This window comes from Ambystoma mexicanum, chromosome 6q (assembly GCF_040938575.1).
Source record: "Ambystoma mexicanum isolate Mex_15411 chromosome 6q, UKY_AmexF1_1, whole genome shotgun sequence".
NCBI classification, from domain to species: domain Eukaryota; kingdom Metazoa; phylum Chordata; class Amphibia; order Caudata; family Ambystomatidae; genus Ambystoma; species Ambystoma mexicanum.
Window position 1 is genome coordinate 997326098 of NC_090937.1, and position 18457 is coordinate 997344554.

General features: G+C 44.3%; 1 protein-coding gene across 3 annotated transcripts in view; it reads left to right on the plus strand.

Annotated features, from left to right (window-relative positions):
• FAM149A (family with sequence similarity 149 member A) overlaps nt 1–18457 on the plus strand; it is a 331701-nt gene that overhangs the window by 159225 nt on the left and 154019 nt on the right. For all 3 annotated transcript variants that reach the window (XM_069631543.1, XM_069631542.1, XM_069631541.1), the window contains exon 4: nt 12572–12714. In XM_069631543.1, coding sequence (XP_069487644.1) covers nt 12572–12714 — 143 coding nt within the window. The remainder of the gene's footprint in view (nt 1–12571; nt 12715–18457) is intronic.

An 18457-nucleotide genomic window follows, 5' to 3' on the forward strand; every position in this document is an offset into this window, starting at 1 on the left:
ACTTTTTATCTTGATAACCTCATAGGAAGTGACGTTACATGAACCTTGAACTCAGGAAGAATCAGTGTATACATGAACTTTGAACTCAGGAAAATCAGTGTAAGCGTGCTTCCATAACACTGTGTCTGGAAAACTGAAGGCCGCAGCATGCTACTAAATCATAATTGGTAACAGACCAAAACAAACTTGAGCTAGCAAAAGCTGAAGGCCGACTTAATTTTTAGGTGCATTTGGGGCCGGGCGAACTTTCCCTCTGGAACCTCGATTCGCCAAAATTTCAGGTTATTAGTTCAGGTCGAACTCAGACAAACTTTCCAAAAGGTTTGTCTGAAGTCCTTTCCAGTTTTAGGCAATTTTAAGAAACAGGAGTTTGTTTCTGGAGGCAGGCTTAGGAAATGTAGAGACAGGTTAATAAACTCGAGTGAATAGTTAGAGTAGTTGAGCCTGAAGAAGTGTAGGGGAGAGATAATTAAGTCAGCGTTCGATTTTCATTTGGTTTTGCTAACACAGGCCTGTGTGAGGAATTTAGGAATTTGAAGTGAGCAAACATCCGAAGGGCCATCTTGAAAGCGTTTAGGGAGAGGGAACACCACAGAGGAAGAACAGCTTGAGTGACTGCAAGAGACTCACACAAGACCCTTTATTTCCCTGTGGGAAGTTTGTGGCAGTCACACGCTTGATTTCGGTGGAGAGAAGCATCCAAGCTTCATAGAGTCTGGTGACACACCAGTCAGTGTCCATACCTTGCAGTGAGTGGAAGAGACACGTGCTATCAGGGGACATCCAGGGGTAGGAACAGAAGGGGCAGCAAATCCCTGAGGGCGCCTTGTGGGAGACACATGCTCACCTGATTTTGGGAGGAAAGAGCAGCAGAGATTCAGGGATATGAACAAGCCTATCAGTGTCAGTCTCTTGAAGTGGGTAGATGAGACATGGACCATAGGAGGACACCTGGGAGGAGCAGGGAATCCCTAATGGTAGCTTGTGGCAGAGTTCTGCTCACCTAATGTTGCTGAGAGGGCATACCAAAGATTAAGGGAGGCATCAGTGTCCATCTCTTGAAGTGAGTGGATAAGACAGGTGCCATCAGATCACACCTAGAAGGGGTAGAAGAAACAGGGAATTTCTGAGGGCAGTTTCTGGGAGATTCATCTTATTTTGGTTGGACGTAGCACGAGAGAGTTGGCGGAGTATGTGATACACTGGTTAGTGTCTGTCTTTTGAAAGGAATAGACAATACATATATTAGAGTGACACCTTGGGGGAGGAGGAGCAGATTAAAACACCAGCAGGCAGCTTATGGGAGAGTCCCGTTCACCTAATTTGGTGGAAGGCAGCAGCAGAGATTGGAGCAGGCGAGTGATAGACTGGTCAGTGGCCGCTTCTTGCAGTGAGTAGACAAGACCTATGCCATAAAACGACACCTGTGATGGGAGATTAGGGAATCCCTTAGCACAACCTGTGGGAGAGTCACACTCATCTCATCTTGCTGGGAGGGAGCACAATAGATTCGGGGAAGCAGATGACACACCAGTCAGTGAGTGAATGACACATTTGGAACAACATTACAACACCCATAAAAGCCAGAGTTGGCGGAGAAAGGTTGCTTGTGGTTTTGTCACTTCTGTGGCAGTACTTCCTGCATGCAGTGGGGATCCAAGTGTTGCATGAGGATATTGCACATAGATGATGAACATACACTGAGACTGACAGAGGATGCAGCACTTTTATTTCCATTCACTATGCAAGGGGCAGAATGTGGAGATGTGAAGATTTTATCTACCAAAGATCGGTGAAGAACAACACACTGTGTAGTTGAACAGCAGGAGGAGATGAGTAATCGCTCCGAACCACTACTCGGATAATAATGATGATGGCAAGGCAGGTGATAATCAAGACAAGGCTTATGATCCATCAGAGTCCGGAGGAGAGTGTATGTTGCTGTTTGAAAACAGTGATATCAACGAGGATGATGTGACACCACAGATGCAAATGCTGTATTATTAATAGGGGCTTGCCCCCAACTGTGCACGTTTTCATTAAAAAACACTTTCTGTCAAAGATCAGAAAGCACATCACATCATTACATGCACCCAGAACACCACCAGCACCACCAGTGTCAGCACCATCACACCCAGATGAGCTCAGCCTGGGTGTTATTAGCCCACAATGAAAGCCATTACTGTGGCATTACTTCACACAGAATAAACATGAATTGAATTTGGCCACTTGCACACTGCACCAGAAAACAGTGTGCCAAGGGAGGCAAGGCCCCAACTTGGGTACCAAAGATATGCAATCTCATATGCTGCAGCACCCGGCAAACAGTTGGAAAAAAAAGTCAAAAGATCTGCGGTGCCTCCCTCCCAAATGCCATCAGACAAGCAGCATATCTCCGACTAGTCCACTCCATTACCTCTGCAAATACTGCAGCTGTGTTAGCACTTGCAAGTTGGACACAGACGTGACCCCTGATAACCCTGTGACTCATAATGGTGGTGGCCCATTGCAAAAGGCCAGGTCTGTGGAAGCGTTAGAGCATAGTCTAAAATATCATAAATCACATGACAGAGCCTTTTCAATGCAAACCTAGATGTAATGTTGGCAATATTTCTCTTACCCTACATTTTTGTGTAAAGCCCTGGTTCGTGGCAGCTAATGAGAAAAGTCGATCATCGATGGTAAATTCCAGGCGACATTTCTTCTCTTGCAACACAGTACCAGCATTGTACAATGAGCTCATGTCTACAGTGGGACCGCTACTACAGCAGTACCTGGGACAAAAAATCCACTTAATTCTGGAGGGGAGCACCAGTGAACAGAGCACTATTTGAACATCACAGCACACTGTTTGTTTGTTTTATTTATTTGTATAGCGCTCCAGACCCAGAGGTAGAAGGGTGCTTAAAGAAGACGGTTACAAATATGATATATGCAGTTTTGATATAAACAATTTACAGACGGTTACATATTATAATATATACAGTTTCAATATAAACAATTTACAGAGTTTCCAAGTACAGCAGTTTGCAGATTTCACAGACATAGTTAAATAGAAGGAGGTGTGACCTCATATCTGAGGTGCTGCTCTTTGTTCAGCAGCCAACTGATAACATGTTTCCTGAAGATCTGGAAGGACTCAATAGTTTTAATGTTGAGGGGTAAGGTGTTCCAGAGTTGGGAGGCAAGTACTGGGAAACTGGCACCTCCAGCTCTTTTTAAGGAGAATCTGGGCACTGTTAAGCATAGAGTGTTGGAGGATCTGGTGGTTCTTGTGGCAGTTTTCATGGTAAATTTGTTTGTGAGATACAGTGGGGCTAGGTGGTTTAAAGCCTTGTACGTTAGGCAGATGGTTTTCAGATCAATTTTTTGTCGTACAGAGAGCCATTTGCATGAAATCCTAGCATTGGAGATGTGCTCTCGCCTGGGAATGTTAAGTGCTACATGAAGAGCGTTTTTTTGCAGTACCTGTAATTTGTTAATTATAGTTTGGTTAGCACCTAGGTACAGACTATTGCAATAGTCCAGTTTAGACTGTATGAGGGCTCTGGCAAGTGTGAGGCAGCTGTTGGTAGATAGGAAGGGTCTACTGGCCCTAATAAGCTTGCCGGTGTAGGTGGAGGCAGATGCAATCATGTTAGTTTGTTTGGAGAGGCTAGACTTGGCATCAAGGTAAAAGCCCACTAGGTGCCCTTTCATTCTTCCAACAGCTAAGCAGGGTCCCCAATTCAAGGGGGCAGCAGGTGTATTTAGTTCAGCACCAGGCAACATTTTGAATGCATAGGTTTTAGAGGATGAGCCACCGGGAAATCGCGAGGAGGTGAGGCACAGTGTCTAAGGCCTCATAGTTAGCATTTGCTCTTTATTGCGCAGACAATGAATCAGTTGTCCTTGCTTCTTTATGAATTGGCAAGATGATGCGCGTCTCCTTCTTGGCACATGTCCTTCACTGCATGTTCACACGCTTTATCTGCAATGATGAGCCTGTGGAAGAAAGAGTTACTAGATGCTATTACACAACCTGGAGACCTCAGTGGCCACCCGTTGTAACTCTACTTTGCCCATATTGGATAGGATGTGTTAGCAGTGCAATGACATCAAAAATTACTGCAACACTCATAGTAGAGCTCTAGATGGGGCATTTTTAACACAGTGTCAGTGGGAACTGCTTTCTAATGTTTGCGCTGCACTACGACTTTTGAGGGGGGCAGAAAGTGGCCTACCCATCACAATGCTTTCCCTAATTGAGGTTCTCCCTGTGGTGTACTTGCTAGAGCTCATTCTGACCAATATGGAGAAGGCAAGCGGCTTGGCAGGTGATGCTGTTGCAGCACAATTGGCGAGTAACCAGCTTTCAACCTTTAATAATATCTACTTGTAGTTGGATTTGAGGGTGAAATTGGTTACCAGCTTTCTCCCTTTATGAACCCTTGTTTCAAAGAAAAAATGGCCGCTTTTCATTTATGTGTCATTTGAGGAGGACTCGCATCAAGCATCACAAGGTGACACGATTCAAATGTGCAAGGATGCTTTGCTGAAGTGCTTGCAACATCAATTGGAGAAAGAACGCAAGCAGAATGCCATCTAGCCCAAATCTTGCCAAGTACACCAGGAATGCCAAGCTCAGGATTGATGACATCAGCAGGCAGTCCATTTCCGGCAGCTGTTGAAAGCTTTTTTGAGCAGTGCGAGCACAGCCTATGAGCAAGAGAATCTATGGCGCATCCTTCACCGTGACTCAGGAATTGCGAATTCACGAGTCATTTTCAGGAACGGTAGTGGTCCATTATAGATGCTTGATGCCTATTCAATAGATGCTTAACCCGTGGCTAGGGATGAGGACCCATTACAGTACTGGTAAAACAAGCACTCCATCTGGTCACTTTTGCAAATTGCTTTTGAATGGCTGAGCTGCTTCCCCAACAGTGTGCGTTCTGAGAGACTGTTTAATGTGGCCGAGTCTATTGTCTCTAGCCACAGGAAAAGACAGGCAGTGCTGCATATTGAACAATTGATATTTATTTTAAAAAAAGGCACTTCATTGCAGAAGACTTTGGCATGACATTTACCAATATCCATGACACCAGCTTATATTGTATTGTAGTAGTCATTTATATAGTGCCTCTTCCCATTTGTATGGCCTCAAAACGCTTTGTGGTAGGAGCACCCTTGGGGACCGAAGTCCAGGTATGCGAAAGTTCTAAGAGGAGGCTTAAAATGGGTATGCGCATTTGGCCAAGATAAGGACTTAGAAGGTTTGGCTAGGCTCCAGTAAGCAGCCCAAGAGGTCAGGCATGTGGACAGGTGCTGAGCGAGGTCACGGCAGAGCGCTAGTGTAGTAGACGTGATATATACCCAGCTAGATTGTAATGTGTCATAGGTTGATGCTGTATTCTAATGGCAGAGGTGTTGAGGCAAGTCTGGTGTTTCAATGCGAAGTAGTAATGTGACCAGCTAGACCGAATTTATCATAGTCATAGCTGCATTCTAGAGTGCGTGGATGGATAGCCGTGCCTGCAGCAGATGTCCACCGAAGTGGTGCGGTTATACATACCTTAAGCTTAGATGGAGCTTATCTTTGACGTTGTTGTGTCATCCGATCTTCTGTAGGGAAGAAAAAGCCAGCTATCTTCGTAGACTCTTTGAGGCACTATGGACAGGCTACGTTTAAGTCTACCAAGTGCAATAAACTGGTTGTCCTAGAACATCTTCTAGGTGGGACAGACAGGCTACCATTGAAAGTAGGCTAATGGGATTTTATGAGTGCAACAGACTGGTTACCTTTATAGACTTACTACACATCTTCCACGTCAACATGTGATGGGCATGATCTGTTACGCAGTATACCAAGAGGCCCTGACCAGTTGCGGAATTGCCTGTTGTGTGAGTAAGGTTTTTGAATCTTTGTATTGTCTCATGATCATATCACTTGTGAATGTTTCTCACTGCCTCCCACAGGTTTCAACCAAACTATTAAGGTTCTGTCATGTCTGCAGGGTTTTTAGGTTGCAGCAGGACAAGATGCAAAACTCTGGAAGAATGTACCCTCCAACCTAAAAGGAAAATCCCCTTTGGCACATATGTAGAACATAAAGGAGTTCTTCCCCCCCAGGCAGGAGTGCTACTGGACACACACCCTTCTGTGTAGACAACAAGACTGGAGCTGAATGGGAAAAGGGGAGAGGGTTAATGTTAGGCCTGTATTCGAAACAAGTCTTAGGTATAGACAAGGTAACATAGAAAGCATTGGAGGCTTACCATTAATACTGGTCTTGGACGCTGTAAATGGCAATATACTAAACTAAACAACTAGCTAAATACCTGAATGTGGCTGTAGATGTAGATCCATGTAGTAATAAATCACTGTTGCAAGAACGGCACTGTAATGACGTGGCTTTGATTTTATAAGGGTCACGGGATAGCGGGATATCTTGCAGCTGTCGGCTTGGGATTAGAGGAAAGGACCCAAGAAGTCCTGAAGCCAACACAATGTCAGCTGATTTACCTCCTTTGCAGAGCGTCCTTTTTCTATGGATGGCTATGGCAAATCCTGTCAGGCACTGCGACCCCCGCAGGAGTCAGCAGCACAGTCTCCATGGACTCTGGTAGGCTGAAATGAACGGCCCGGAAGAGGTGCCAGACGTGATCCAAACAGTATGCCCCCATCCAAAATCCCTCACCTCATGAGGCACGGATGAGGCAACTCTGGCACCAGGTTTATTAGAAAAAGACCTGTGGAACTGTTCCTGCAATCTTGAAGCAGAGACCATATTGGAAGGAACCTAAGATCGATCTTCAACCCCATACCCATTCCAGGGAATCAGGTATTGCAATTGTTTCCTGAAGAGACGGGAGTCCACTATTGAATGGACTTTGTATTTGTTTTGAGGTCCAACAGGTTCTACACCTCTTTGGGAGGATCTGGAGTATAACCAGGAAGATGTCCCAAATTTAAGAAGAGAGACATGGAATACTTGGTATATTTTGTATTTGCAGGGTAAGTCAAGCTGCATGGCAACGGGATTTATAACACGTGAGATAGAAAAGGGACCAATAAATCTGGGTTTGAATTTCATAGAACAAGCAGATACTTTGATATGGGTGGTCGAAAGCCATACCATGTCATTGACCTTGTAGTGAGGTGCAGGTCTTCCCTCTTTATTAGCAGATCTGCAAGCCTGGTCTTGTGCCTTTTGTAGATGTACCTTCACATTTGTAATCCCTATCTGGACTTGGTCTAGGAAGGTCTGGACTGTGGGCATGTCATTAGACTGGAATGAGACTGGGAGGAAACATGGGTGTATTCCTTGGCTCAAGTGAAGGGAGTGTCTTTAATGGAGGTACGATATGAGTAATCAAATGCAAATTCAGCAAGAGGCAAGAGCCGAGGCCATGATTTGTTTTGTTCAGTAATGTATCAGCTGAGGTATTGCCCCACTGTTTGATTAGCTCTTTCGCTTTGGCCATCACTGTGCGGGTGGTATGCAGAAGAGAAATGTAATTTAATTTCTAAGGCCAAACTGACTTCTCTCCAGAAGCGAGATATGAATTGTGAGCCCCTGTCGGTCACTATAGCTTCTGGTAGGCCATGCAAGCTAAAGACATGATGGAGGAAGTTTCTAGCCAAACTGGAATCTGAAGGTACCTTCTTTAACGCTACAAAATGGGCCATTTTAGAAACAAAGTCAAGTATGGTAAGGATCACGGTATGGCCCTCTTCAGGCGCGAGATCCATGGTAAAGTCCATGGAGCACACTAGCCATGGTCGAGAGGGGACTAGCAAGGGGAACAGTAATTCCTTTGGTTTTCTGCACAACGTCTTAGTTTTAGCGCACACTGTGCATCCTTGTATGTTATCCTTGATGTCCCTCTTCATAGTTTTTCATCAGGCGTATCTTTACATTTTCTCCAGGGTTTTACAGACTCTGAAGTGACCTGCTCCTGGCAAATCATGACACCAATACAACATGGGGTGTTGGATTTGCCTTGTGGGTAACCATAGTCAATCTTGATGTAACAGTAATCCGTGATGTTCTTTGTTGGAAGAAGAATGAGCGAAAAAAGATAGTTTCATATCTGGAGTTTAGGTACGTCTCAAGCGAAGATATTTGGGTTGGTAGTAGCAATAATCTGTTTGGCTGATATAAAAGGGAGTCCCTCCTCTTCCTTCATATCATCAGTAAAGGCTCAAACTAAGGCATCTGCCTTAGTGTTCAGGTTACCAGGTTTGAGGGTGACTAGGAAGTCGAAACGGGAAAAGAAGTGAATCCATCGATTCTGTCTTTGATTCATGGACCTGGCCGTTTTCAGGAATCCTAGGTTTCTGTGGTCAGCGTAGACCGTGATGGTATAGCGATAACCTTCTAATAAGTGCCTCCAATTAAGGAAGGAATCTTTAATTGCAAGCAGCTCTTTCCCAAATATGCTGTAATTCCTTTCGGCAGCTGTGAAAGTGTGAGAAAAATAGGCTATTGGATGGGGTATATATGTGGAAGGATCTTTTTGTATCAATAAGGAACCTAAAGCATGGTTGGCAGCATCAGTCTGCTGTATATATGGGAGGTCGGAATCGGGTGATTTCAAAATGTGTGCTGTTGTTAACTTGGTTTTAATATATCGAAAGCATGGTGTATTTCTGGATTTCATTTGTAAATCACTCCTCTCTTTAACAGTTTGGTCAAGGGCAGTAGAAGATCGGAATAGTTGGGAATGAAACGCTTTTAAAAGTTAGCAAACCTGATGAATCTTTGAAGTTCTTTAACATTCTTTGCACTAGGCCAGTCGATTATAGCTGAGATTTTCCCAGGGTCCATTTCCAGCCCCCAAGGGGTGAGAATGTAGCCTAAGTAGGTCACCCTATTCACATGAAACTCGCATTTGGATGTCTTGGCGTACAACCATTGGATCCTTAATCTTGTCAGTACTTCTTGGACATGGTGAACATGATCCTCACAGGAGGGTGTGTATATGATGATATCATCCAAGTAGATGTCATACAACTACTGAATGTGGCTCTAGACGTGGATCCATGCAGTAATAAATCATTGTGGCAAGAACGGCGCTGTCATGACGTGGCTTGGTTTTTATAAGGGTCGCAGCATAGCGGGATAGCCTGTAGCTGTCGGCTCAGGATTAGATGAAAGGACCTAAGAAGTCCTGACGCCAACGTAATGTTAGCTGATTTCCTTCCTGTGCAGAGCATCCTGTTTCTGTGGACGGCCTCGCTGAATCCTGTCAGGCACTGCAACCCCCGTTTGTGTCAGCGGCACAGTCTCCATGGACTCGGGTAGGCTGTAAGGAACGGCCGGAAGAGGTGAGTCTGGTGGGTGCCAGGCGTGATCCTAACAGGTTCTTGGAATCTCTCACAAGATGCAGTCACCCAATAAAGTTCTCGGGTTCTCCCACAGGGCGCTGACACCCCTTAAAGTTCATGGGTGCCCATTAAAGGTCTTGGGTTTCCCTACAGGGAGCAGCCACCCGGGTCTTCTTACCAGGCACAGCCACCCACTGAAGTTCTTGTGTTTTCGCATGAGGTGCCACCAGCCACTAACGTTTTTAGGTGCTCCTTCAGGGAGCAGCCACCACTTAGAGATTTTAGTTTCTCTGAAAGGGCAGCCACCAACAAAATCTCATGCTCTCCCACGGGGCACAGCTGTTCTTGGGTTCTCCAATGGGGAGCCTCCACCCCTTAAGGCTCTTGGGATAGGATTAGGGACAGTTTGGGCTTTTTTAAATGTTCAAAGGGGAAACCAAAGTAAAATGGCACAAGAGGAAATGGTAACTTTTTTAAAGATGGGGATACTAACAACACAATAAGAACTCTTGGAACAAGCTCTAAAACAAAGGGACACAAAGATGTTCTACAAAAACACATTAGACAGAAAAAAAGCACCAAGCTGAAAAACGCCCTTGAAAGCCTGCACCAATGCACAAAAACCCTTCCTGCTTCAGTTTGTGCGGGAGACTGGGAAGTGGGAAGAGATCTAGTGAGGATGGTTGGCTGATTGGTGCCTATTTTGGCGAACATCATCTATATAGATGGAAATCACTGGCTCCTGGTTTCTGGAGTCACCCTAACAAGAAGAAGGAGAAGATGATAACCCTGACGCGTGTGTCTGTCCTGTGTTCTCCTCCCTCGCAAATGAACAGGAAGTGAGCTGGACCTTATATAGATGGTCAAACTTCCTTTAGGAGATTCTAGAGAGCAGATTGGATGAAAGTGCTTCCTGAATCTGCCCTATAGGGCTTTGATTTGCTGGACAAATGCATCAAACAACCCCCATGTTTCGACCTGAGAATCGAGGTTCCTTATTGGACAATAAAAACAGTGCAGGAGAGCAAGAAGTCTACCAGGAGTTTGACTCGGGATTCATCAGTACCAAAAACTGGCCCCACTCTCATAGTAACAGACACATTTCCCATAAAAGATTTGAAGGGCTCGCTAGGCCGTGTTTTGTTAAGTTTCTCCAGGCCAATATTGAGTCCGTAAATGATCTAAATAAGCTCTCCACATGGCTTGCTTAGAGCAATGTCTGCCCATAATCGACCATAAAACTTGTCCTCAGGCTTCGTCTTTCCTGATCTTGGCTTGTGCATGCACTAAGAACAAACGGTCTGGCCCGCATTGCCTAAACTGCACTGAGCATTCGATTTTGATGGAGGCATTAAAATAGAAGTGTCATAATGAGTTGCAACGCCACTTTCGTCTGTTACACCTATTTATAATCTTTAGCAAAAAGATCAGTAAATTGGAATTACCACCATTTCTTTTATTTATTTTATTTTTACATTTGTAAAGCGCACAAAACCCTAGGACAACTAGACGCTGGTTACATAGAAGACAAAAAACAACATACAGGCAGAAGAAAAGGCAAGAGGTGGCGCAGTCAAATTAGTCGAAGAGCCAAGTCTTTCGTTTGACAAATGAAATATGCGCTTGCGAACCTTGCCTTACAGCTTGGAAATTGCATAAGTTACTCAGACGTTTGTATGGCGAATGTTTCGACACTGTTGCACTCTTTACCACTTGGAAAGTTCCGGCAGTGGGCTAGTGGTGAGAAAAGTATCAGTGCAAAAGTTCAATTGCAGTGAGTATTGCATGCCAACCCTGTGGAGTATGCTGTTATTTCTAAACAAAAAAAAAAAGGCTTTGGATTGCCTGGCTGTGTAAAACAGGTGCAAAATATCACTTGAAATGTTCCCAACAATGTTCAGAGGTATTGCATCAGTACCATACTTGCTATAAGCGAATTTGGAGAAAAATACGGAATGTGGAGTGAAATAGCGAAGAGAGCTCTTACATTCTTGGTAAATAAATAAGAACACATTCAAATTCGACGCACATACTTATAACCGTTCTGGACTATGTGTAGCACAACCTCCTGTGCCAGTATCCAAGCTGGCACCAGAATTGAGGCACAACACAAACGCCCTTATAAGGTGCAGTGAACCCTGCTCATTTAGGACTGCTGATGCTATTTTTTCCGATGGCTTCCGAACCTTGCCCTGAGTGATGTAAATCAAGAACGCTGTGCTCCATTGTATTTCTGTTCTATTTTGCTCCCGTGGTTTTACCTTGCACCGATACATTTTGCACGAGGTGGTGTTAAATAGCACTGGCTGGCATGTCTTATTTCATTGTGAGCTCTCCTCGACTACACATTAAAACGAGTTAAGGCACTAAAAGAGGGACATAAGAGGTGGAAAATATCAACTAGTGGAATCGGGAACCGCCGTGCGCATTTTGCACCACCGAGAGGAGTCTCCAATTAGGTCCCATGTCCTATCCTCGCTAACATGCACCTGCCTCCCAGCTTAATGATGTGCAGTATATTCATTCCAAAAGCCTTGAGTCATTTCCCTATCATAGCTGTCAGGAATTACTTTTAAGTGTTGGGCACAAAATTTGGTAAATCAAAGTGCATGAAGGCATCCGTTTCTGAAGAGCGTAAGGAATTTTACCCGTGCGTTTACTCGGTAGTGCCCCAAAATGGAAAAAAAAATGCTGAATAATTCGGCTGGGGCACAAAAAATCTAATCCAATAATGCTGCACTAGGGAACCGGTGAATGCAGGAGTGTCCCCCTGCTTTCCTTGTTTGGCATTATGGGCTCCAGGGGTTGCAGGGGTGTCCTCCGCTTCCATGAGACTGGAAGCGGGGGGGGGGAAATAAAGAAAAAAAAGGAAAAAATAGAAGAAAGGAACCTGCAGCGCCAGCTCCAACCCAGGGTAGTGGGAGGGAACTGACACCGCAGGGAAAGAGGGGAGTCAGCGGCACACACTGCCACCGAACAGGTAAGCAAGGGATAAGGGGGTGCGGGATGCTGGGGAAAGTGATCTATGTGATCACTGCAAAGCGCGATTTGTGAATTCTATATTTTCAGATTCTCAATTTGGCACCGCGATGTAATCACTTAGATCCTAGTAAAAGGCAACTGTATATGGTTCGAAAGACCATCACAGTCAGTTTCTTTGGAAATGAAAGTTGGAAACCTTGTAATGGCTTCACATTATGTTTGTGTTATCTGTTTGTTCATCTCTTTTTAAGTGTCCTCATGTATTATTTGTGGCAGGAGTTTGACAAAGTCAATACACAGAGAGTTCATCAGTTATTCTGGGATGTGGACGAAATGCTGTTTGAAGGAAACGTGAGTTCCCAAACACAGAGCCTCCAGGCAGAGTGCAAGGAGTGGACAGATCGATCCCTTCACCTCAGGTAAAAGAAGTGTTGCTGATTTGCGCAGTGCCCTGGTTTGCTAATAAAATCTAAATTATAATTGAGTTTATATACATGCATAGCAGGATTGAGCAATAGAACACGCAAGTACCTCAATGGCCTGGTAACAAAATCAGAAATAAAGCAAGCTGATGACTGATTGAGCCTCTAACACAGCTAGGCCAGTGCACTGTTTCCTCAAGTTACCACTAGCTCATTGTTTGGTAGCATGACCAGGTTCAAGCCTTAAACCCTGCAGTGGTTCACTGCAAATGCAAGGCATAATGCAATAACATGTATGTAAGCTCAGAGCTCAGAAATTAGAGCTGGTGGTTCTCAGAGAAAATGAGTTTTTCATTGTGGAATGTCCCACTTGGCTCAGCTAATCAGGGCCGGGGAATTCTGCCACTCTCTGCTGGTAGTTGATTGGAATTGTTCATTCCTGCATGGCTGCGTGTGGTGGAAGTTCCCCAGTGCTTTCTTGCCTTCTCTCCGTCAGCCTTCGCTCATCTCTGCTTCCACCCCTGTCCTCCGGGCCATCTCACTATTCCTGGCTCGCCTAAGCAACACTCACATATGCCATGTCTAGTCTCTCTATAATACAAAGAAGGAGGCTGCTCCCGCTGGCTGTGGTTCAATATCAGTTCCTTATTTACTTCAAATCACAATTCATCTGTGTGTAGAAGGTAACCTAAAGTGTCATTATACATTGAATTTGACTACTAAAACTGTATAAACAAATTATTAACCTTGATTTTTAAGCCATTCTAGGATTCATAGGACAACATTGAGGGCAGAAAAAAAACAAAGCAACATATGAAATAAAATTGGCCTGTATATGTAATTCAAGTATCTACATGAGTACTAGAGGATTATGCTCCAGAAGGAAGTCAAAGAAAAAGTTAATAATTTTAAACCATCTTAAAAATCATTATCATTAACACATAATAAATACTTTTTTTGTAATACAAAAGTTAAGCACATTGTTCAGTTCAGGTCATAGATTGAATATTTTAGATCAAAAAGAATCAAGTCAAGCTGTTCTCAATCAGCACTTTAGATTTTTTATGTGAAAATCATGGACATAATTCAAGCAAATTCACAAACTGAATGATCTTCAAAAGAGACTGAGAGTTTGTGTTGACAAGATCGATTGAGTGTGATGTCGACGGGGTTGACGCATTCATCGTGTAGGCGCCTTCTAATTGTGTGCCTTCCTCAGGACCAGCGTCTCATTCATAAGGGACCCTATATATTGAAGATGAACAGATATACCAGTATCAAATAGTGTGCTTTTTACCACGCTATCTGTTCACTCAGGGCAGATATGGGGAATGCACCTTAACAGTGACCCCTCTCTTTTGATATTGATTTTCAACACCAGTCCTGTGGGAGGGTTCGGAGAGGGCAGCCTAGTTAGTGAACAGGGTAATTGACACTTAGGTCTAGCCAAACCCTATCTAGGTAAGGTGAGGCAGACTGAGCAGTAAGGCAGCGGTTAGAGATATGGGGTGGTGTAAGAGTGCAGTACACTACAGACAAAACAATCAAATAAAATATTTAACACAGAGGTACAAAAATATACTGATTTTATTATGCCTTTCACTCCAAGCAGGTAAAGTAAAAGTAAAGCAGTTCTCGCCATAGATCCAGTTTGTGAACTCGGTCAGGTCATCCACGTTTTACAATTGAAAATAGTGAAAGCAGTTCTGATCAATGAGACAATTAAAACTAAGAAATTAGGAAACCATGCATTTAAATCAATAACCATGTTCCCTGCCTTTATAATAAGGCCTCTGTAGCTGTGTCAGTGCTTCGCTACCAGGTAAGTAGGCCTAGTGCTTCAACAGGGGATGTTCCAGGTACGTACCTGAGTGTGGAGCAGGACGTCTTTAAAGTCCCCCTATAACAAGGTTTGGCAAAGCCAAGTGGTTGGATACGATTGCAGAATGAAGCACTTTTGGAGTTTAGGAGGTAAGTGTTTAAGGGTACTCTTCCAATCCCACCACACTAGTGGTTACCCTGTGGGGAGAGACGGGACCCTTGGCCAGAACTCCACCAATCACGATTATCCAAGGGGGAGTTAGGAAATACCCTTTACGCCCAAACAGTCTCAATTGTGGTGGTCGAATGGATTGGGGGAAGAAGGGGAGGAAAGTAAGCTTGCTCCCCCTACTCCGATTTTCCACTGATGCAGTTGCTGAAATCTGTTGCCATTGGATCCGATTAGATGGCGGTGCCTAGCTTCGATGGTAAAGATCTGAAAATCTCCTAGCAGGACGGCACAGCCACTTCAGGACAGCAGCCACTGGACACCACCCCAATTGAAAGTGTGCACCAGTTACTACTAGAGAAAAATCCACGGATGTTGGTGGTTGGGGTATTGACCATGAGCAGAGCCCTTCCAATCAGGTGGCAATTCGGATTCATGTATGGAATCTCTCTTGTCCCCTGCTGAAGTTGGTCCTGCAGAAGTTTAGTGTCCACCAGGTAACCATGATCCTAGTTGCTATGGAGGATGTGGTCTGCAGAAATACATAACCAGAGTCACGTTGTGCTGTTGTCGGTATTCTCTGATTCTCGGTTCTGATGGCATCCAGACATGTGCACCCTCCAGCCTGACACTTGGCCTGTGACCGCCTGATGTTTCTGGGCCATGACCTGCCTCAGGAGGTTCTGGACCCTATGGAGGGGACTAGTGCCAAAGCAGGTTAATACTATACTGTGCTGGTTACTTTGATTTGCTTTGCAGATGATGCAATCAATGTCATGGGCCCTTTTGGGCTTTGGTGGACCCTTTCTGTCCTGAGCCGCTCAGCACTACTTTTGGACTCACTGGGATCTTTTTCATTGACTTTGAAGATGAGTGAGACTTTCTTACCTCACTCACCTCCTGCATTTACTTCTGTGGGACACTGGACCCTTCTCTTAAAGTTCCAGTGTGGGGAAACCACTACCTTTTGTTTTGGTTTTCTGTGATTTTCTGAGGGCAGCCCCCCGCCTTTTGTGGTGTGCTTCCAGGAAACTCTTGGCAATGTCGTTTTGGGTTCACTGGTTAGCCTACAGCCTCACCAATACCTGCCAAAAATAAGACATCTCCTTTTTATGTCATGTGTTTTTACCTTTTCAACTGAAGCCATCTTACATGGAGTGCTTTGGGGACAGACACTTTGTGTCTCTTTTTCTTTATTCTGTGCAGCCTTTTGCTACTTTTAAGGGGTCCTCTGAGCAGGCTGATGGCAGTTGTTAAATTGTTACCTTTTTTCCTGATGCATTATTCCAGGCTGCCATTTTAGCTGTGATAATGTACTAAAGAGAAGCATGTACTTTGTGACCTCTGCATGTTGTAAGTCCTGTTCAAGATGGCCTGTCTTTTGATGGCCGTCCTACCTTGCCAGGTATGGGTGGCCCCCTTTCTTAAAGCACCTAGGCAAACCTCTTGTAAGAAGCCAGCAAAGGGTCTCCTTTGGGTGCGAGCTGGCAGGTAATGGGGCGGGAGGCTGTTGGCCCCCAATCCACATTCCCCCAGAGTCTTTGATGTTGCTTGGCAGATTCTGGGAGGATGGCTGTCCACTATTGTACAGCCACCTCAAAGTTTGAATGTTGCAAACTGTCCTTATTGTAGGGGTGGTGGGGTTAACACACCCTATATTCAGTTTAAAAGGGGTTGAGATGGACCCTGAAGAAGATGACTGAGACAATCTGGAGGACTACTGCAGAAACAATCATTGGCTCAGGCATTACCAAAACATAGTGAGCCTCAACCTTTTAATCGACAGCAAAGACCTCTTTTGACGAGCCTTCTACCATCCGACTGGTGGGACCAGGTAGTCACCTGTCCTTCTCCAGGTGCATTGCCTGGTTTGGTCACATGAGTGTGCATCTTTGCATTTTCTCTGCAAGGCCTGGATACAGCTGTTACTCATTGCAAGGACTTTCAGCTGGCCAAACGGTTGGAACTCTTTATAGGCATTCTCAAGTCTCTGCTGCAAAGCTGCAAATCCACTGTGCTGCCCTGCACCAGGACACAAGCCTGCAGGAAGACTGAAGTCATGCTGCGGGGTTACCAAGTTCCTCCTGACCCTGACTCTAGAGTCATTGCAGGACATGTATTCATGAAGATCTCTGCGAGGGTCCCTCCTTCATTTTGGGATTGAATATGGGTGCTCCCTCCACCACCAACTCCTGTACAATCTGGCAGTTCCACAGGAGCCTAGAGGCAACTTGTGATGATCGCCATTGAACCTGTGACCCAACGACCCTGCACGGCAACAAGGGTGAGGCAGGTCTTCCACAGAAATGTTCTTTCCACATGAACTGTTCTTAATGTTGTCATGGGCAGTGTGGTCTGAGCTCCCTTGTATCTCTTGAAGTGCCTCCCTCCCGCTTGGTTTGCATTGGGCGTAAAGTCCTTTTTACCTTAGCGCTATCCGAAGCTGGCCCAGGACCGTGGTGTCTGGGTCACTACTTCTGTGGGTCTTTCTTTGGAACCCCACTACAAACTGATTCCAGACTCAAGTCCCTATTTTGCTTGTTGCGTCTGCTCTGAACTCACTGAGTGGGCTCTCCTGGACTACTCTCCTTTCTCCTCAGGAACCTTTTGGGACACCTAATAGACTACCAAAATCAGGCTAGGGTTGGACTTCTGAAGTTTTAGTATATGGTGCTGAGTGCCTTAGAATTATAAGGCTGGTGTTTTGATGTGAATGCAATATAGGTGGGGTACCTAGTTTCTAGGTGCTCTAAGGCTTTAGCCAATTCCGTAGTGAGTATTTGATATACGATGAATGAATTGTTATAGAATTCGAGTGTTAGATCCGGTTAAGGTGAAATAGATGGGTTACCCAGCTCACCTCTAAAAAGAACAGTTGGTCCAATTTTTAACTCCTCTGCGCTAAACACTTGAGATGGTCAATGAAAATGATCAGGCACTATTGTATTGTATTGTATTGTTTATTTATTTATAGAGTGCGCCGGGCCTTTAGGCAACTGAGCGCTTGTGGTCATTTTAGGTTACAGTTACATAAATATCTTACATTTCTTATGTTACAGATGCAAGTTAGTGTTGCATGAATATCTTCATTTCGAATCTTAGATTACTTATGTTACAATTGTATTATCTTTCTAATGTACAGTTGCAGGCATATTTTACAAGTTGCATACAGGATATTAATACATATCTACAGTTAATAGAGAGTAAAGAAGACGGAGGAGAGGTGTCAAGGAGATAGGTCAATCCTAGGAGAGGAGTCAGCAGTCGCTGGTTTGTAGCCAACGTTTGACATTAATTTTGAACAGGTGATACAATTTGAACAACTATAGAGTTAATAAGCCTGAGAGCCGTAATATTTATTGGCATTGATTCCAGTATCAACTTATTAGACTTTTCACTGCTGTTACACAATAAAAAGTGGACATCATTGATATTAATTCATGTGTCGATGTGGATTACACCATGTAAATTGCAATTTGGCTAATATACAGATTACGAAAAAAACGCATTACCTAATATACAAATTGAAAATATACAGATTGTCCAAATTGAAAATGCACAAATTGCCAGATTACCTAATATACAAATTGAACATAAGCAGATTGTCCAAATTGAAAAAACACAAATAGTGTTTTGATGTGTGTTTAACATCTGTTCCCCTACTTTGGTTACTGCAATTATTGTTTGAATAGCTGTGTGTGATTCCAGTGGGCTGCCTAATTCAGAGTTTTATATATGTACAGTATGTTT